General features: G+C 39.6%; 1 protein-coding gene across 17 annotated transcripts in view; it reads right to left on the bottom strand.

The window, feature by feature from the left end:
- The window catches only part of PTPRM (protein tyrosine phosphatase receptor type M), a 699,958-nt gene that overhangs the window by 197,757 nt on the left and 479,844 nt on the right, over window positions 1–22,357 (bottom strand). For 9 of the 17 annotated variants that reach the window (XM_043539842.1, XM_043539843.1, XM_043539845.1 and 6 more), the window contains 2 exons: window positions 21,093–21,225; window positions 14,340–14,369 (listed from right to left, as the gene is read on the bottom strand). In XM_043539842.1, coding sequence (XP_043395777.1) covers window positions 14,340–14,369; window positions 21,093–21,225 — 163 coding nt within the window. The remainder of the gene's footprint in view (window positions 1–14,339; window positions 14,370–21,092; window positions 21,226–22,357) is intronic. The other 8 variants (XM_043539844.1, XM_043539846.1, XM_043539847.1 and 5 more) reach the window with 1 other exon arrangement.

The raw sequence follows: 22,357 nt of genomic DNA, 5'->3' as shown, positions 1-22,357 counted from the left end.
ATTCCCTTAACTTTAACATATGAAATGTTCCGATAAGATAATACTCTCCGAGGACTATTCCTTCTGCCAATTTGAAGGGGGAAAAAATTAAAGTAAGTCACAAAATAAGGGAGGGATTTTCAAAACTGTCCAGCGCTGCCCTTCTCTGACTGAAGTCAAGGCGAGTTTTACAACTGACTTCAATGAGAGCAGAGTTTGGGCAATGTGAATGCGTTTTGATAATCCCACCATAAGAGTTTGAGAACTCAAGTTTTCCACATGAGCAGTCATCCTTTTTCTGACAGCACAGCGACAGGACTAACTGCAAGGACCTTCCAGGACTGGGACAGAATTATGCAATCTGATCTCCACTAACAGTCCCTATTAATCCATGCAGACTCTCAATGGAGCTAATGGGCACGACACAGGGCTCACTCTGCTGAATGGATAGCTAATATACCTGTAGAAAGTGTTCACAGTAGAAAAGTTTCCCCTAGGTGGGTTTCTAAATACATACAGATTCTGTACTGAAATATTTATTTCCTTAAAAAGTTCATAAGCTGCACATCAGTTCTGTAAGCACCTGCAAGTTTCTTAGACCTGTTAACCCAGGACATTTTTCTCTTCTAAAAATCAACAGAGAAATTAAAACACAACATATGTTAATGTCACATTACAGGCATGTTCACAGTATAAATTTACTGCTCAAAATTCAGGCGATCTATGAGCTAAGGGTCCCACAGTAATATTGACGGGGTTATTCTGCACATTCCCTTTAATAAGACTCTAAGCTGCTAACACTTATGTACGTGAACAGACCTATTAAGTTCAACAGAATTTTTCCTGTACGTAAAGTTCCTCATGTGTTTCAGTGTTGGTGTGACTGGGTGACATACATTTACAATAAAGATTATGCTGTTAGATATGTACCTAAAAATGTAGAGAATGGGCATGTGGCTAAATTAACTTCACCGTGAGAATACTGAACTTTTTCATCTCCTAACTGTTGAGGGCCAGATCCAAGGAGGAGGTTGGGAATGACATTAGTCAGAGAGGTTGTGTGGCAAAAGCTTGTTACCTAAGGATTCCCCGATGCTGCTCCTGTGCCACACTTGCTTTCCTTCCACATTCCCAAAAGGAAGGAAGGCTTTGGGGGAAGGGGAGAATCATGGCGTTTCTCTGGGGCTGACTTGCCCTCATACAGTTATTGCAGGGGGCCCAATTTAGAGCAGCACTGACAGTACTCTGAGAAACAAACCAGCCCCTATCTGGCCCTAGTAGTCCTAACTCTGCTTGGCCCCCCGCCCCACCTTCATGGGTCCTTTGCTGAGTGGATTTTAGCCAGACTCAAGATGTAGCCTGACATGCTTAAATTAGTAAATAATGTTGCAAAAGCCCTCTCTAAAAGACCCTTACTGATTATGCACTGCTTACTTTGCTACAATGTTTGTAAAATTCTATGTTAATTATCACCATGTGTTAGTGTCCGCATATAATACCCCAAATGTTTGATTCCTATAGAAGCAGCTGGAGTATACTTTGAATTTGTAAGTTTTCATCATGAATGGGTGAATACACTGCATTTATGTTGCTGCTTTTTGCTACAAACATTTGAATTGTTGTATTGTCTAAACTGATGATAATACATGTGAAAATATTTATAGATATCTACAGATTTATAGATGTTATGGTTTTAGTTCATAAATACCATAGTGCATATGAAACGTTCCGATAAGGTATTACTCTCTGAGGACTATTCCTTCTACCAATTTGAAAGGGGGGGGGCGATTAAAGTAAGTCAAGGAAGTAGAAATCATTTATAAAAATATTTCTTAATTTTTTCTCTTTTTCCTTTTAAATGCTTAAACTCATGTAGTGTTGTCGCATGCCACATAACTATCGTGTCAGTACAAGCCAATGGGTGACAACATGATACAAAAAATGTGAGGCAATAAATAATGTTATCTGGAGACATCTTACAGGTTTCTTTTACATAGGTAATGAAAATTGATGGACTTATTGCATTGGAGACACAAGTCCTTGTTATTACTCTGGAGAAGGCAGGTGAAATATTATAATGGTGCACATAATATAATCAGCAAACATTATACCTCCTGTAAGCAGCGTTTGACAGTAACTAAGTCTTCCTATCTGAGCAAGGCTCCCATTGAAGTAAATAGGAGGTCAATGGGAGTTGATTTCACCACAGAGAAGTAGTCTAGGCTGACTGGGAGATACATTGGTGGGCTCTAAAATCCTCAGTCAGAATTACAAGTTGTACCTCCCACAATAGAATCCGCGGGCGAATGGTAGCAGTCCTGGCATCTGGCAGTTTTCAAGGTGAATTCCCCCTTCCCCAGGCAGTTTTCTCTACATGTATAGAGTGCAAAGAGAAATGCTCCATGCCTGCAAGTGCAAATTTGGTCCACAGTACATATATTACACACTAATCTCATACATGTCATATGTTGGGAGTAAACAGAGTGTACACGCAAGTGGCATTAATTGAATATCTTCTTGCTTTTCTAGGTTTCAGAGTTCCTATCCAATAGAGATTCTACTTTATTAAAAATAAGTATATGACATTCAAAAGTATATAGTAAAAATAATTACATTTCCCATGTTATTGTTTTAAGTAAAATATTTTCCTTTCACTTTAATGCTCTTTTAAATACCCTCTTTTGTTACAACAAACTACAGTAGAGAGAGATCAGAAAGAATAAGGGGAGAGGAAAGGTGATCCTGTGGCTAAAGGGATGAGGTTTTGAATTTGGTTTCAATTCCCAGTTCTGCTCAAGGCTCCTTATGTGACCTAGGACCAGTAATTTAATTTCTTTGTGCCCCAGTAGCCATCTGTAAAGCTGGAATATTAATAATTCCTTATTCCAACTATTTACCTGTATTTTTAGACTGAAAGCTCTTTGGGGCACACACACGCTGTGTGTGTGTGTATGTACAGGGCCTAGCACAATGGGGTCCCAACCTGGAAAGAAGTAATTAGTCATTTTTTCTGGATGTCATGTTTAGACACAAGTCAGTTTGGAAGGGCTCAAGGAAAGAGTTGGAGAGAAGGAAGTGGAGGATGCACAAGTAGACTGCATACTCTAAGACTCTGGAGACGGAGGGCAGCAGGGGGAAAGGATGGAAGTAAGAGAAGGAGGTGGGTTTGAAGGTAATATTTTCCAATCAGGATAAACATGACAGCAATTGCAGGAAGAGGGAAAGGAGCCCAAGGAAAGAGAGCAGCTAAAGAGAAGGAAGAGGGAGGAAGGAGACCGAGAGGAGAGAAGATGAAAAGAGACAAAGTCAACAAGATAGGATGCAGGAAAACTTGAATATTGAAGACTAGGAGGGTGAAACCTGTGGTGAAAGAGAAAAAGAAGCTGGAGAAAAGAGAGAGACAAAGGTAGGGTTTAATGGTAAATTAGAACACAAAGTAATTTCATTTGTAGATGAAGAGTGATATTTGCAAAGAACATTTAACCAATGTACAGTACTCCAGTCTGGAGTACTACTGTTCTAAATCTAACAAAAGGGAGGCAGAGTTGCTGTACTTTATTCAACATACATCTAAGTATATTCCTACTGGGAGCATATGTTCAGTCTCTATAGGCAACAAGAGCTGGTTTCCCTCGCTGGACTTTCATTTTACTTTTTTTTAAAATTGGTATATAATTTGCAGACTATAGAATATTAAAATACTGTCCATGATGTCTCACTGTTAGTAGTAACATTAGTACTTGTATTGTGAAAGCAACTAGATGTCCCTATTAAGGATCAAGGACCACTGTACACACGTAACAGTCCCTGCCTCCAGCATTTTACAATCTAAATAAATGTCAACCACTTCATTATTTCATTTGATCCTTTTAGAATATTATAGGCCATCATCCTGCAGTCCTTTTGAAGGCCAAACTCCCACTGACACTGATGCAAAATTGGGCCTGAAAATGATGATAATCTTATTGCTGTATACATATTGAATAATCTAGGAAATGTTTGTAGTAGGTCAACAAAGACTTTAAATGCAAGTCTATCCTAATCAGCTACCTACTGTAACTGGTTTCAGAGTAGCAGCCGTGTTAGTCTGTATTCGCAAAAAGAAAAGGAATACTTGTGGCACCTTAGAGACTAACCAATTTATTGAGCATAAGCTTTCGTGAGCTACAGCTCACTTCATCGGATGCATAAAGTGGAAAGTACAGTGAGGAGATTTTATATATACACACAGACCATGAAAAAATATACATTGTAAGGAGAGTGATCACTTAAGATGAGCTATTACCAGCAGGAGAGTGGGGTGGGGGGAGAGAAAACCTTTTGAAGTGATAATCAAGGTGGGCCATTTCCAGCACATTTCCAGGAGTTAACAAGAACGTCTGAGGAACACTGGGGGGGGGGTGGGGAGAAATAAACAAGGGGAAATAGTTTAACTTAGTATAATGACTCAACCACTCCCAGTCTCTATTCAAGCCTAAGTTAATTGTATCCAATTTGCAAATTAATTCCAATTCAGCAGTCTCTCGTTGGAGTCTGTTTTCGAAGTTTTTTTGTTGAACGATACTCACTTTGAGATCAGAAATCGAGTGACCAGAGAGACTGAAGTGTTCTCCGACTGGTTTATGAATGTTATAATTCTTGACATCTGATTTGTGTCCATTTATTCTTTTACGTAGAGCCTGTCCAGTTTGCCCTATGTACATGGCAGAGGGGCATTGCTGGCACATGATGGCATATATCACATTGGTAGATGTGCAGGTGAACGAGCCTCTGATAGCGTGGCTGATGTTTAGTCTCTAAGGTGCCACAAGTACTCCTTTTCTTTCTACTGTAACTGATAAGCATATTCTTATAAGCATTAACACAGTTGGCTAGATGCATCGCCCCTATTCTGGCTGCTTGTACTGCCTGGAAACACTTTGCAAGGTTAATCTTTGAGTGGGCTTAAACCAGCTCAAATGGCACTAACCACATGCTCCTCCCATCCTCCAACCTGTGTAAAGAGCATGACTAGAGAATGATTTCTTCTGGTGTACTGAGTCTCTTTCAGACAAGTTAGAACTGCCTTGGGGTTACTCTAAGTTGTGCCCCCAAGATCAGAGGACCAGAAAGAGGGAGAAAAATTATCCCCTCCCACAGGTGCGCTGAGTGCAGCTTAGGAACACCTAAGCACGTGGCCCACTATCTGACTTTGTTGTATCTCAGATTTTAGAATTAGTGTGAGAAATCTCAGCAGAAGCCATCCTGAGCTTCAGTCACTAAAAAGAAAAATAAATTGGCTTCTGTAAATGCTTTGCAGCTCAGCACAGGCAGTAGCAGGTTTTATCTGGCATAAGCTCTATAAAATTCTCCTCTACTCCAGATGCTGGCTCCTTTCATTTGGATCATTGCTGCTGTTGGGTTGGCACAGGAACTAACCAGAACTATGCAAGATTCTTCTGACAGTAATATTAATTTCTTTCTGTAGCTTATTTGAAATCAGCAGTAAAATAAAGTATTTGATAAATTCACTCTCCTCGTATATCATAACTAAAGAATAAGCTTGCTTCCAACAACCATGATAATTCTTCCAAAGTTATTTCTTTTTTTTATTGGGGCACTTTGTCAAGGCTGATAAGACTTATAAAGTTGTGTCTTGATTTGTGACCACACCGCACTATCCTTTCACTCTGCTTTCCTGCTTAGTTCTTGCGAACGGCAATTTGGCCAGTTCCATCTCTGATGTACTTCCACTGACTTCACCAAAGTTCCGCTTTGGATGAGTTTGGACCATTTTCTTGAAATGGGTTAGCAAATTGTTCACTAATGGCAGAATCTTGAAGTATCTGCTCACAACGGAAGCAGTGAGTTAGCATGACAAATTAACACAACTGTTGTGAAAGCAGCAGATTAGGGCGACTGAAGCATTTTTTAAATTCTCCCATGTCCGAATAAGACATTTCATCGCAGGAAAACAATAACAAAGAAAAATGAAAGAGATAAAAACAGCAAGTGCATGCCATTCAAAGCAAATGGCCCTTGTCCTTCACTGAGGGTCTTGCAGTAGCACTATATCCTTTTCAGTTGCATTATGGTGGAGAAGAGCTCAAGGAAGAAAAGTGGAGAAGAAGGGGAAAAAGGATGTGCAAACTCTTTATGCTGAGAAGATTTTCCTTGAGGAAATGAGAGCATACTGACAGATGCTACCTTGAGACAGATTATCATTAATCTAGTCATAACCCCTTCTGATACGGTCAAATAAAAGTATTTCAGCCAAAGCATCATTTATGGGACTCAAGGGGTATTCAATGGATTAAAGACTAAAAGGATCAAACAAAAAAATAATTACTCAGGAAAGCTAATACAATACTAATGATTAAAGAAACTCAGTGCCCTATTCTGACATCATTCAAGAGACAGCAACATCATGTTATAGATGCTCTTTGCTGTACAATACAAGAGACTAAATCTCTGGTATGTTAACGAACAGAAATTTTAGATTGGTTTCACCATATTACTTCCCCCCACCTTTTTATTTTTATGTATTTATTTTATATAGAAGTCTCAGTTGCACACAAAGCAACATTTACCTCATTGTCCTACTCTTGGCAGACACCTGATGGCACTTGGGTCAATATTTCATTAAATCACTGCAAGCTAACAAATCAATCTATTAGAAAACTACAGTCCTTAAGCAACAAAAATTCCTTAGCAAATTGTGGTTTTACCATGCAGTATAGCCTATTTGGTGTTAAGACATTTATAGCATCACTGTTGTAGCATATTATGGGATAAAGGAGCACCCGTTTTCAAGGACATTACCCTTCTTAGACAGTAAACACCAATACTAAACAGGAAAAAAAAAACCTCCAAGCACTGTTGAGATTTGCAGTGAAAGATTTTAAAATTGTGCTTTAGTTATCTATGAATCCAGAATAAAATGTCAGCGAGAGAAAGGCATGAAATTTTCCTTTTACCTTAAAGGTGTTTCTGTTTTAGCCTTGAGGAAAATGAATGAATATTATTCAGCGTATAATGTCCTCTTTTAAGGCATTATTCAACAAAACGTTGGTATATTGTGGCAGAGCCTCTCTGCCCAGACTGACTGATGTTGTATGTAAGTGTGATTGATTTGGGAACCAAAAGTCTTAGCAAACTTTGAATACCACCAGCAGGAACAGTGAAGTATGTATTTAGTCCTTTCTACCACACCTTTACAGCGAGCATGGCCCACACTGATGAAGTGGTGAGACCGACTGAGCCAAGTTCAATTATAAGAAGGAAACACAGGCACTAGAACAGAGATGAGTTGTCCATCAAATACTGGGAAGATCTGCTCTCCCCCCACACCTACCCCAAAGAAAAGAGAGTATATTTCACCTGCCCTTTAGGTGTAATTAAATTAGTCTTTCAGCATCAAGCTATAGAGTGGCAGACATCTCCTCTGTATGCCCCAGAAACCAACTCAAATCTGTACATTAGTCTGGATTGAAAGACATGACTAATCTTTGACTAATGAGAAGAGAACAAACAATATAGACTGCGAAGTCCCTTTCCTATGAACATACTGGTTTAGTTTCTAAATCTGTCGTACATACAAAAAAATACATGTAAACTGACACTGGCTCTTTAAGAGGAGGAAAAAAACCCACCTTCAGCTCATCTGAAAATTTACTGCTTGACACTGAGGGAGCAAGGATTGTAACTAAATGTAATTGTGTGACCAGCATAGCAATCAATCAACTCTGATATCTCTCCTCACTCTCTCTGTAGTATGACAAAAATCTAGCACACTGCAGATTAACGTTTCTCATTCAAGAGAACTGGGCTAAAATACTTTGATAGTCTGGAGGAGTACCTCCAGAAAATGGCAGTGCCCACCTACCTGTTGATGTAAAAGGGGTAAGTTTAGAGTATGAATCTAAAGGTTCCCTGGAAAAGATGAACTAAAGCAAATTTATTCCTCCAAGTCAGCTCATTTTGTGATCTCTGTACCAGTTCATAAAAGTTATTTCAATTTGTCTAACCGTGGCTCTGGGTGAGAAAACTTGCTAAAAAATTCAGAAAGATCTTAAAGAAAACAAGCTTTTATTTAATAGTATTCTGAATTTTAAATGGCATTTGGTTGGTTCTTTTGCGTATATTTTCTGTGTGGGAACATGTATGTAAACTGTGGCTGTAAAACAATCCAATTATTTGATTGGGGGAATGGTGAAGAAGCCAGGAATTAGCAGAAGGAAGAAAATATATATAAAGAGAAAAAGCAAGGAAGACTCGTGTGGTTTTTTAATTTACAAAAACATATTAGTTTTGAGATTTCTTATTAACTGCATTTAAAGTAGATATTGTGCCTCTGTATAGAAAGCACACAGCAAATAGCCCAGAAGTATGTATTTTTTCCTTGCAGTAGGCATTAGGATTTTCTGAAACATGTTCATTTGTTATTGTAGACACCGACTTCAATTTATGTCATTATAGACATCTGTGGCCATCTGCACCAAAATGTCTGGGACAAGATCCCCAAATCCTGGAAGACTAGCTTACAAGACAGGATTCTCATGATTTCACAGACCACTCACATCATCTTTTTTGTGGCTACAGAGATGTCATTAAAGAACCAAACTTAAATATCTATAAACTTTGTATGGTGTCTTACAGGGGTTCTAAGTGGACACAGTAAATATACAACTGGTATAACAGATCTAATGGTCAGCTCAACATATTCATGTTCTTCTAACCTCAGGAGGTAATTTCTTCCAAAACTCTCTTCTCTGGAACAAGTTTTATAGCTAGTTAGAGGGATGCTAGCTCATGTAAATTCCTCCCACATGCCAGTATTTTTATTTCTAATTCTCTCCTTCACCAGGGAATTTGCAGCCAGCTGGAGTTCTAGGAGCAACTCCAATGTGTGACTGAGCATGGAAATATAGAACTGACTTCAGTACCAGTAGAAATTTTCTACATAAATGGAAGGTTTCAAGTGTGGCCACTATACATTTCCTATAATGCTCAGTAAGTTGCCTCATGTCTTTCCAAAGATCTTAAATGCCACATTTTGGATATTTTCATACTGCAGATTGTAAGGTCTTCTGTCAACTGTTTTTGTCTTTTGTGCCATCAGATACTGTGACAGTCATGATAGATTTAGGAAGTCACAGATTTGGCTTCTGTACAGAGGTCTCATGCAGAAGGCCTAAATCTAGCATTTAAATATGGCAGAGAGGGGACATTTTGAGCCTTCTCAATAAGGAACAACCTCCCAGGCTGTGGAGCTCAAATAGGCAACAGAGGACAATTGTGTCTTAGTGGGGCCCTTTATTATGCTATTTTTATGAGTGGGAAGGTGTGATTTTCATGTTTTTATTAACTATTATTAATGCTTTTGAGAGTGAGTGAAGAAGCTGAATTTTTACAGGTGAGTAGTTTTGACCATCTTTGAGCCAAACAAGACTATCATGGCAAAGATACAGAACTATTTTTGGAACATAGGAATTCTCATGTTGGACCAGACTTGTGATCCATCCAGTGCAGTATCATGTCACTGACAGTGGCCAGTGCCAATGGCAAAGAATTGTGTGAATAAAAATCACTAAATCACACTGTGATTGGTTTTGGCTTCTCCAACTCTAGTTGGAGAGTTGCTGGGGGCTGAGGACTTGTAAGGTGTACACTGGGTGTATGCATGGTGCAGAACATTGCTAGGTACTGGGCTGGTGGGAGTTGTGCTGCTCTTAATAGGGGATGGCCAGCCCAAGGTGGGGAAACTGGGTCCTCTTCCCTCTTGCCCCCCTTTCTCACACAATGTTTAGCTATGGGGAACGTGCCTCTTCCCCTTGGGCTGAGAACCATGTAGGCAGATGGGAGGGGGAAGAGATGTAGCAATGTTGGGCTGCAGGAGAAGGGAAGAGAACTTCTCTTTCTCTCTCCTTTACTTATCCCTGATGGGACCTACTGCCCATGGCATTTAGATGCAGCCAGTAATGCCCACTCCCATGATTTTATTTGAGTTTCACAATAGTTGGTGTTTTTCCTGAAGTCCCAACTCCTGCATTTATGGGATTACATGAGAATATTAGCTTTCATTTTTAAGTAAGTGTCTAGCTCTGATGGCTGCAGAAAAAAACCCTTGATAATGTGAACTGTAAAGGCTGAATAAAAAGAAGGCAAATAAAGAACCAAACATTTATTGTTTTTTAAATCTCATTATTTGGGGGGAGGTTTGACTTACAATTTTTGAGTTCTTGGAGGAGTTAATACTGCTTCTTCTTTTTTGTTTGTTTGTTTTATATTTTGTTTTCAACCCTTGCAATTCATTTTTAGGTCATGCCCCATCAGCTGAAAATCACTGGCCTAATATCTAAAGCCCGGCATGATTTGCATTTTAGGCACATTGGGAAAATATTTCATTTCCATTTACCTACAATATCAGAAATGACTTGTGATAAGGCACAGTTCTTAGCAAGAAACCAAAAAACCCCAACCATCCAGTGCTATGTAATCATGTTGAATAAATTTAAATTTAAAATCACCTTCACAACAAATCATCTCCGATATTAATCTCAACCTAGTGGACAACCACAAGAAACGTTGCCTTTGCAACCCTGTCATTTGAATTTTGAACACATTTTATCTGTGGCTACCTGGTGATGTTATATCTTCCTAACTCATTGCAGTTGGTTAGTGCAATCAGTTACTAGTCTGTCCCCAAGCTCAGGCCTCATCTATACTTGAGACTATCCCCAGTTAATCAGTCAGTAGCCAGAAACTGGGGTAAACGCAACAGTTTTCCTTACCTACTGCTGGGTTTGCACCAGTGCAGTTATCCTGGCTTCTGGCCACTATTGCTAAACTCAGAGGATAGATATGGCCTTGGTCTAATCTCAAACAAAATGAAAGGCTTTTAAAAAGTTCATGGTTATGGCCAGAAGAATGGGACACTGTTCTTACGTGATCTACAGGCTGTTCTAGTTCATCAGCTAAACTGGAGTTACATAATAAGCTACTAATGTAATTTTACTGCTCTCACCAATGTCACCGGGGTTCTGTCCATCAAATCATGTCAGGAGAAAACAGAATTATGTCTGTGCTGGTTGTCATCTTGAGGAAACCAGTCATTATACATGAACATCACCATCAGCTTATCTATTCTTACTTCTCCCACATGGAATAAAAAGTTAAGTCCAAAGAACTGCTGCAAAGTTAACTACTACAGAATTTTCTGTAATTTTATGAACAAAAGAACTCACAGACTTAACAACTTGCTTCCAGCCCAAACAATCTGCTCCCTGATTGTGGTGAATGGTATACAATAGTGACTTGGCCAAGAGAATAATGGGAGGAATGGCTCTGGCATAAGCACCAAAGCTATCATGGAGAAAGATTATTATTAATGGCAGTGCTCAACTCCTTCCTGTGTGACATCTCTTGACTGGCTACCTAGCAAATACAAGATAAAATGATATAGTTGTGTGTCAAATATGCACAGCTGTAGCTAACTCCTCTGATAATCCAGCAGCAGTGCAAGCTATCTGCCAATTTTTGAAAAATATTAGAATAGTTTTAGAGGTGGCAGGCCATTAGGAAGAGAGAGCCCCAGCACACTATGAAACTTTGCTGCATGCAAGACAATGATATCTATTTTAGTACATAGGTTCCTCGATGATGTAACTGGCTGGATGTCACATCCTATGCTTGCAATGTCTAATCACTAACAGCAGCTTTAATATGATACCCAGAACACTGATGATAAATTAAGGATGGCACCATATTTCAACCCAGATTCTTGGAGGACTCTTTTAAAAATAAACCATGTGCTAAAATTCATATGTACTTCCACTTTCCTAGATCAGTTAAGAAAAATGGCAAATTCAGTATTGACTTGCAACCCACTGATTTCAGTGGGAGTTATGTATGCTGTAAAGCAGTGTACAATTTGGTCCTTTCCCAGTGCCCACTTTTCTCTACCTACATTTCTGTACTGCGTATGAATATAAAAGAAAACAACATGGCAGGAAACTAGGTCTTACATGGACAATTTCAAGGTCAACATTTTCTAAAGTCTAAAAACCGACTTCAGCAGCAGAGCCTACATACAGAGTGTGGAAAGTGTAGAAGATCTTTTTATACACACAAAGTATGAAAAAATACCTCCCCCCACCCCACTCTCCTGCTGGTAATAGCTTATCTAAAGTGCTCACTCTCCTTACAATGTGTATGATAATCAAGTTGGGCCATTTCATGTTGTGCTGGAAATGGCCCAACGTGATTATCATATACATTGTAAGGAGAGTGAGCACTTTAGATAAGCTATTACCAGCAGGAGAGTGGGGTGGGGGGAGGTATTTTTTCATGCTTTGTGTGTATAAAAAGATCTTCTACACTTTCCACAGTATGCATCCGATGAAGTGAGCTGTAGCTCACGAAAGCTTATGCTCAAATAAATTGGTTAGTCTCTAAGGTGCCACAAGTACTCCTTTTCAATCATGACATACATATGGCTAAGCTGAGTAATCACCCAAACATATATCCATAATATACCCATACTGTCCCTCTGTGTGTATACTATATCCTCACTTGTCCTTATTCTGCAATTGGAGCTATGTGGACACAAGGGTCTGCCTGCATGGGTCCAGTTACAGGATCAAGGCTTGTAAAATCTTTGGGATAGCAATGTATCTCTTGTGTGCCTTTTGCCAAGGGCCTGGCACACTTGGAGGTAAAATAATAAGTAATAATAATTTTGGCTTACCATCTTTGAGAGTGGTCCCCATCTTTAATCACTCTTTTAAGTAATTCATATATACTTGTAAACCCAACCAGACATACGTGTGTACTAAATCTCTATTATACACACTGTACATCACAAGTGTGCTTATTTTCATACCAAAAACTGTTGAAAGATCGTAATTAGGATTGCAAAGTAAAGCATTTGGAAGTTAGGTAATGACAGAATTATGCAATTTGTGTGTATTATGATACAATCCTTAATTACATAGTTACATAATATTTTAAGCACAAATCCCCTGCATCCATTAATGTACAGGATGCTCAGTGAATGAAGCAGCAGTTCAGCATTTCTTTCTGTCCTCTGCATTCCCTGCATATTCCCCCACCATGCATCGAATACAGATTTTTTTTTAATTTCCCTATGAACTCTTCTATTGTGCTCATCTCTGTAATATCTGAATATCTTACAAGTATTTATGAATTTATTTTCAAAACTCTCCTGTGAGATAGAAAGTATTTTTATTCCAATTTTACAGATCGAGAGCTGAGGCAGAGAGAGGTTTAGGCCAAAATTTGCTGAAGAGTCCACTAATTTTGGGTACCTCAGTGAGTGCCCAGCTTCAGACACCTAAGGCTTTTTTCAAAGGTGCTGAGTGGGGTACTTTGTTTCAATTTGAGTGCGGAGTGTTGAGCACTTTGAAAATCAGGCCCCACATGTCTCAAATTGGGTACCTGAAAAACACAGATTTATTGACAGTCTCCAAAAATTATGGTTTAAGCAACTTGCCCAGCATCACATAGGAAGTCTGTGACAGATCTATGGATATAATCCAGTCTCTTCAGTCTTAACCTGTGCCTTAATAACCAGACCATCCTAACCAGACCATCCAACTGCCCTCTGATTCATTCAATACACACACCTTCCAACCTCTGCTGAGAATGAGTCAAGATTCCTACAGGCCATAGCCTCATGCACTGCACAACCTTATCTCATTCACCATTCATTGGGTGCAATGAACGAAACAGGGGTCCTGTGAAAAAAAGTATTATGTGATTACACTATTAAAGACTGCATCAAAACACATCTTTATGTACAGAAAACTATCTTTCTGTAGGCCCATACACTTCCTGAGGCCCATACACTTCCTGTTAAATCAATATTGTGCCTTTTAGATCCACTGAGACAATGGCAACTCATGACATTTATGCACCATCTTTATTTATGAAATAAAAGGAAAATGTGCAGAGCAAATGGATGCAAATCCGTGTACACATGTCTAAACATCACAATATTTTGGGCAGGACAAATGAGAAGGAAAACCCTAAATCAGTCCTAAAAAGAATTTGTCTTCCAAAAATATTTGTAAAATGCCAGTGAGATTTATGATGCCTACCACTATTTTTCAATTTAAAAAATTAATCACATTACTGTATTCAAAAATACTGAAACACACAGTATGAGGCAAAGGAAACCATAAGAAAATATCAAATTGCTTAAAATGACATGAAATTATTAACCATGTTGTTTTTAGCACTGTAAAACTTCAAAGTGTTTGACTTTCACAAAGGAAGTTCCATCATTAGCATTCACTACTCACGCATGGAACAACATGGCAGAAAGCATGTCTCTGATGATGCACAAAGAAGTTACTTACAGGTAGTAAGTGTAGGAGTGATAGCTTCTTCTGCCATGATGGTGGAAGGATTTAGGCAGTGGTGGAAAAGATGAAATGGAAGGAAAGAAAAGCCAAATATTAATGTATGAAAAATCAAGATGAACTGAGACCAGAAGTGGTGACACAAATGAAAGGTAGTACGAATGCATCTGAGGCATATCATGCAATATCTGTCCATTCCAGATATGACATAAATCTACAAAAAATTTTAAGCAGTAAAATACATAATACCTCACTGAAATGTTAAATTTGACAGTTTAAAACAAGTGTAAAAGCTAAGTAACATATTAGATACATAATAGTTATGTATCATATACATCCATATAATACAAACACACACACACGTAAACATGATTTTATTTCACATTGTATTAATTGGTTTAGGAAGGACACGACATCTCTACTGCATTAGTTAGAAGTGTAGGAATTAAAAGCCTTAGAATGCTTATTAAGTAGCTTCTCTTCCTGTGGAGTTTTTTTGGAGGCTCTGTCTAGTTGCTCTCGTTCCTTAGAGACATTAAAACTTAACCTACCATGGATATGATTACCCTAGATTGTCACCCAAAACTTGTTTCCAGAAAGCCAAACAAACTCTCGAAGTATGTTTCCACTTTTCATTAGGCATTTCATTGCAGAAGAAACCTTGGTTAGATTACTTCACAAAGATTGAAATTCACTCTTTCCCCAAGTAAAAGGGCTATAGTCAGGGATCACAGTGGAGGTTTTCTGGTGGTGAGACTATAGAATCCATCCCCAGGCTGTGGGCAGAATCCTGCACCTCTACTATTTTTGCCCCTGGGAATACTACAAAAGGCCACTTGGATCCCAAACCTCTTCATCCATGTAAGCATGGACCCAGTACTCTTTCCTATCTGAGCTCCCTCTCAATGATTCCCTCCACTTCAGCACATTCAGAGCCAGAGAGGAACCCACTGCTGCAATGGGCAGAGTGCACAGGGCCTCCTGCCCAGCTGCTCCGCCTGCTGCTGAACCTCTCTCCCTCCCTGATCAAGGTCCTGAAGCGGGGAGGGGCAAAGCCCTCCGCAAAGGGATGAATTTCACCCTGGTCAGATACAAAATATTGATTCTAATTAAAAAGAAGCTAATTCTCCAAAAACCATCACCTCGCCATAGCTACAAATAATGTTAATGTACTGGTAAGATAAAAGACGGAAATAAACTGGGTAGGCATCTGTAATTCTCACAGCACACAGCTACAGTGCTTTGACTACAGCAAAAACTTGTAAACAGGCCCGGCAAAGGACTACCATTAATGCTAACTTGCCTTAGGCTACATGCTGCAGGCATCCCTTTGAAAACTAGGCTTTCATCACATTTTCTCTCTCATCTTCTTTGTTTGAGGATGCCTTCAGAAATATTTTCCAGTTTTTATTCCCATTTTTCTGATACTTAAAAGTATTGTTTAAACACAAAAGGCTAGGTATTGAATATTTAATCAGATGTGGCACATTTGCAAAATGCACACCTCTTAAAATTGGATTTAAAAAGAGAGCCAAGAATACGGTAACAGGAAGGCTATGGATAAAATCGTGCACTCCTTACTGGGGTATATCTTCTGCTACATTCAGTGCCTGCAGGAGGGGTGCAGGATTGGGCTGTATGAAAACGGTTCTGTTTACTTATATTGTGTTGGGAGGAGGTTGTTTTGGTATGTGGTCTAATCATAATTATCTTTTTTTTCCTTCTCTTTTCAGAAATTACTCATTCTCTAGCTCCCATTTAGAATCTCATGACACCGCAAACCCTATTCCTTGCCATATGTTGCCACGACAGAGATTTAATGTAATTAGTACAAATGTTCTCATACATCTAAAAGATGTATAGCAATTTTAGAAACAACAATAAATATAATTAATCAGTGCAGCACGGCTGGTTCTTGTACGCATAATTCTGCCAAACATGTTATTGAGATAAATTATGCTGTTTAAAAAATGTTGAAAACTCAGGTGCTTTAATTTGTGTGAATACATCAAATTACAATTTGATATAATAGGAGAAAAATTAAATGTCTCATGTTCAAGTTATTTTTATATTGAGTTCTTATAATATAATCAAGAGGTTTCAGATGAGACTCCTTGAAAATTAGATTCTATAGTTTTAAATTCCCAATAATTCTGAGGTGCTGCAAAGAGAAAATTTGTTATAAAAATATAATGTTCTAAACCTGGGTAACTTAAGAAATAGAAAACTAAGACTTACAAAAACAGATCATTTAGCAAAGACACTGTCCATGCTTTGGAAAAATCTTAGTTTTAGAAATGCAACCTTAAAAACTGAGTTCCATTTTACTTTTTATATACGTCGATAGGTCCTTTGGCATGTTTTATAAGTGGAGGTTAACCCAGGTGCCATAGTTAGTATACTGGCTTCTGCACCACCCCTCTTCTGCAGCTGGCATAGAGGGCATGGCAAAGGGAAAAGAGGGCCTGGTTGGGCCTTCCCCTTGTTTCCATGCTGACAGTTGGGAAATGTTGGCAGCAGGTGGAAATTAGAACAATCTGAGCTACATCAAGGGAGTGGACTAGTGCAGTTGTTCTCAACCAGGGGTCCGGAGCCCCTGGGGGACCATGAGCAGGTTTCAGGGGGGTCCACCAAGCACGGCTGGTATTATACTCGCTAGGGCCCAAGGCAGAAAGCCAAAGCCCCGCCACGTGGGACTGCAGCCCAGGGCCGCAAGCCCCACCACTGGGGGCTGAAGCTGAAGCCTGAGCAACACAGCTTTGTGTGGCCCCTTATGGTGTGGGGCCCTGGGAAATTCCCCTGCTTGCTACCCCCCTAACACCAGCCCTTGCTTTCAGATGCAGAAAAACAGTTGTTGTGGCACAGGTGGGCCGTGGAGTTTTTAGGCGTGTTGGGGGCGGAGGGAAGGGCTCAGAAAGAAAAAGGTTGAGAACCCCTGGACTAATGCGCTGCAAGCTCAGCACCAGCCAGTGGAAATGGCATTCCTGAGTAGCGCTAAGCATTCCTTACCCATTTAAACAGATACATACATTAGGAACTATTCGAAGGCTCAGGTGTATATGTGACTCAGAGCAAAAACAAAAGAAGCACACAAGAAAACAACCCTTTATGGTTGTGGAAAACTGAGGCAGTTTCTGACAAAATCAAATATTAATAGCCACTGGTTTACTGAACTCCCGTAGCACAAATTGGAACTGCTGCATCCCAAATGAACATACCCTCAAGCAAACCTCTCCCGTTAAATCGAATTTTTCAACCTCCAAACTTTTTGGAAACTTAATTGAAATAACAATAATTAAAAAAAAAAGAAAAGAACAGATAGACAATACAGTAGATTGAATTATGCCTTTTATCTATCTATCCATCCCTCCCCCTTCCCCGCTATTATCCAAAAGCCTTAATATAATTTTGGAAAGCACTCCCATTTATTGTTATTGTTTACCAAACATTACAGGAATATTGCTATCGCTTTCATTCCACTGTTGTTGTTTTTATAATTTGCCAATGAAAGCAAAACTTTCTTTATGCATGTAGTTGTCAGTGAGGTCGTGCAATTTTCAATGCAGGAATGTTGGAGGCAGGGGGAAACTGGGTAAGTTGCTTGAAACTGTTCAATGAGGGCTAGGTTCAAATTCCATTCAAGTCAACTGAAAGACTCCTACGGACTTCAATGGGCTTTGGACCAAGTCTTAAGTGAGACAGACAGATCATATTTGAGAGCAGATCACTCCACAGACCTGATTCTGATTTTGCGGACATCACTGTAAATTGATATCGCAATCATGACCCAGGTCCCTCCACCCACTATAGTAGCCATTAGAGCAACTGGCATCTTTATGCTGGAAGAAGGGTTTAGTGGTTGGCGCATCAAACTAGGAGACAACAGTCTAGGCACTATTCCTAGCTTTGCTGCAGATTCCTTACATGCTCTTGGGTAGGTCACTTAATTTCTCTGTGCCTCAGTTTGTAAAATGAGAATAATAATTAAGAACCACTTTAGAGGAGTATTGGGAGATTTAATTAATATAGGGTATGAAGTGCTTTTGGGGTTCTTGGATGCAAAGTTCCACAGAAATGCGAGGTACTATTTTTGGACACAGTCGCAGGACTTAGTTAAGTCATTACTTAGTTAAGTAACTGATGCCCAATTATCAGGAAGTATAATCATCACCGGGCACAATATTGATAAGTTTGTTTCACTCAGAAGTAGTTAAAGTACCATAAAACTTATGACATACTGATATTGCCCTTACATTACAATTGTACTTAGCTTGCAAAACAATTATAAATTCTCTTTGAATGCATAATGTATACACAGCAACTGAACCTAGGTGAAACACAGGGACCCTAGGTGGCACAATCAGTTGATACTCTACTGAATAACTGGTTCAAGTTTTACTTGGGTCATAAGTGCAATCATTTCAGGGCCTGTCTATGCTACAACTATATGTTAGGAGACCTGGACAAAACACAATCATCCCTGTATCTGGTTAAAAGCTGGCTACATCTTGTAACGTAGATGAGTCCTAACTGTACTCTACAGTCTCTGTTCAAGGCTGCAGTGTGGTTCAGGGACATGGTTAAAAATTAGTTATTTGTAAGTCCCATCTACACTACAAGATAGAACTGTGTTCTAAGAATGTCAAGGGACAACATTTTGTACCAGAGTTCCCGGACAGGGTTACTGTAAATAGGCCTTAGTGGTTTCCATTTAATCACTAGAAGACATGTCTCAATCACTAAGAACATTTGTCCCAAATGATGTCAAGGGGGGGAAGAGAACCGAGTGCCCTACCCACACCTGCCATCAACTACATGGGACTGGAGCCTTCCCACCGCCCACGGATTGGCTTATAAAAGGCCACAGCAAAGCAACAACCTCTGGAGCAGCTAAGGGGCCAACATTTGCCTGCTCGGAGAAAGACTATGGAGGGAGCAGGAGCCTAGCAACCCTTTCTTTGCTCCTGGGTAGCTCTCCCTGGGAGGCAAGAAGAGCCTTTGCAGGAGTTCTCTCTTAACTGGAATTACTCTAAACTTTGCTATTTTTTAACAAATTGTGCCAATCTGGGCTCAGGAGAGGCTCAGAACTGGACTAAAAAGGGTGTTGCATGTAGGTCAGGATTAAGTGATGTGGGACTGGCAAAGCAATGTGGAGCGCCTTAGTCTCTGCATGCCAACATTATGTCTGGAGCGGTTAAAATGGAAAGTATGATTGCAGCAAAGAATTAAAATGTATGGAAGGAGAAGGTACTGCATTTCAGAAAAGATTGTACTCTTGCTACACAGGATTATAAACCCTGGAGTTTACTGGGAATGTCTGGGTTTTCCAGGACTGCTCCAGTGTCCCAGATACTATTTAGATTGGACTCAAATTTCCTCTCTTCTCTGTGATGGTCCCCCATTGCCTCGTCTAGTTCCTGTAGTGGTCACTCCCCCTCCATTGGAGAGCTCACAATTCCCTCTCCAGGACCCTCTTCTTCCCTCTACTGCCCCTCCCTCTATCTTAAAGAAAACTGGCACCCAGCTGGCTCTGTGTTGTGAACCCAGTGCACGACCTGCCTGCCAGCTATTTAAATGTGCATCTGAGGTGCTCCAAGTCTGGCACGATCACAATTGCTCAGTGTGCTCCAGACCTATTACACACTACTGGTATGCACACAGTTCAGTCATCAGCCTACAAGCAGCACACTAGGGCCAGCACAAGTGGGCCTGAATTTCCTTTAAGAAAGGGAACGCTGGACTGTGATTGGGAGGCCAGAGGTGAGTTCCAGGGAAGTTAAGTGGAGGAAGGTTTGAAGGAAAGGGTAAGGGATGAGCGCTCAAAGGACAAACATTCACAGTCCAACCTGTCTTCAAGCTGCCAAAACCTATTCACCCACTCCTTGAACTACCCCCAGCCCGAACACCAGAGCTGCAAACTCTTTCATACCTCAGAATAGATAGCCAAACTTTGATTTAGCTTACTACTGAAATTTCCCCAACATAGGCAACAGCCTTCCAATGTCCAAGCCGCTAGAAACTTGCAGTTTTCTCCCTTCCCCACCACTTTACACTGTTATGATATTCAGAAAGGAAGCAGGGTTTTCCATTTAAAAAAACAGACAGCTATCTCTATTGCTATAGCACTTTTCTCATGATGTCCAAAGCACAAAACCCAAACGTATGTGTGTTAAACCTACTTTTGGAAACATCCAGCATCTTTGCAAGAGAACCGTTTTTATTTGTTTTTATGGAATGAAATCTGCACAGAACAATATAGACTTAATCCATACCACAATTCATCTCAGCTCCCCCATCCCCTTTCTATTTAGGCCAAGCATTTCTTTTATATTCAAGATGGGCAACTTACTCAGATTTCTGTGGGGAATCATATAATATCTAACTTTCAGCTGAGCTGCTGGATAGAGACGAGGCTTGCCCTTCTGGGACAGAGATACAGTTCTTACATTATTTGGGCCCATCATACAGTAGTAATACGTACAATGCTAGAATCACTAACCTTCGGTTGTTTTTCCTTTATCACAAAGCCACAACCCTTAATTCACAAAAAAGTGCTGCAAGAGGAAAAATTCATATAGCACAGTTTCATAAAATGCCACAAGGCTTCAGGGAAAATAAGCAGCATTTCCTTAACTCCGTGGTAAAGGGCAGCAAGGTGGCTGGATACGTTTACCTGAATCACACTGAAAACTGCTGTAGGAGATGCTCTGACATAAATATGCACATAGAAAACATATATTAACTGCTCACCTTTTCTTCATTACCAACACAACCCCCAGAAATATAATAACGAACAGCAAGATGCCTGCAATGACTCCAGCGATTTTAACAGTATGGTCTGTCTCCTTCTCTGGCTCTGGGTCTGGTTTTCGAGTAGCAGCTCCTATGAAGGTAGCGGATTCAAAAGAGGAGGGGAGAAAAAGAATAAAGACATTACACTTTCTTCTCCTGTTACATTTAACATACACAGTAATAAGCATTATCAGAGCTGACAGACAGCAACGCTTTGATTAAAAAAAAAAAGGTCTCATATGTACTGGAAGGAATGTAATTGTTCATATTGTTCTACAATATTTTGCTAAACCACAACACAAGCTGGATACTACACCCACGCCTGACCCTTTTATAAGACCCTCCTCACACATATAATTTTCTATATTTTTATTATCTGTGTTGGCTCCCTGTTCTTCCTGCCATTTAAAAACTTGCTAACACCACAATAACTATCCTAAGCCTTTATCCAAATTTGATTTGCTGGAACATCTTCCTTAATTATTTTTCCAAAATGAAGCAGTAATTCCATAACATATTAGCTTAAACACCTGGAAAAGTGAGATAAGCTCATTTACCACACGCTTTACCAGCAATTGTTTTTTTGTACAATAGACCTTTTTTTTTTTTTTGCCTTTGGAAATCTAAATCTAGGTCACATCTGGTAGGCAAAAGACTCCTTCTAAGCAATTTATTCACAAAGTGGGAAGCAGCTGATGATCACACCACTGGCACCCACATTTAATATCTGTTTAAATGAGATAACCAGTGCCTTGCAGCAGCTACTGTCTTAGCTTTTCCAGCTTCCCCATTTAAAAAAACCCACCATTTGTACTGTTTACTGCATAATGTGATGGAACGTCAAATCCGTGTCTGATGAAATATCCATTTCCTCCACTAAATGAGTTCAGGATGAAAAATGTTAAGGACATAATGTTCAACTCACTAAACTGAATATATATTTTTTGAGAACTTATACCTTTTAAAATCAAAATATCACATATTTATCATTTGAGGCACCACGTCACCTTTACAAAGTGGACAAATAGTCCTAGAAATAGGAATTTATTTATCCGTTTTCTTATTACAGCTTTTTTTTGGATGGGGAAAGAAGGGGAGGTAAAATGCAATTAAACTATAATATTTTAGAACTGGCATTCCCATCACAGTCACTTGGTTTCATTAACGGCACTGAAAGCCACAGTTGTTGTCTACTTGTCCTTTCATTTGCCTTTTTATGAAAA

The sequence above is a fragment of the Chelonia mydas genome, chromosome 2, assembly GCF_015237465.2.
Source record: "Chelonia mydas isolate rCheMyd1 chromosome 2, rCheMyd1.pri.v2, whole genome shotgun sequence".
NCBI classification, from domain to species: Eukaryota; Metazoa; Chordata; order Testudines; family Cheloniidae; genus Chelonia; species Chelonia mydas.
This window is presented reverse-complemented; position numbering and strand designations above follow the sequence as displayed.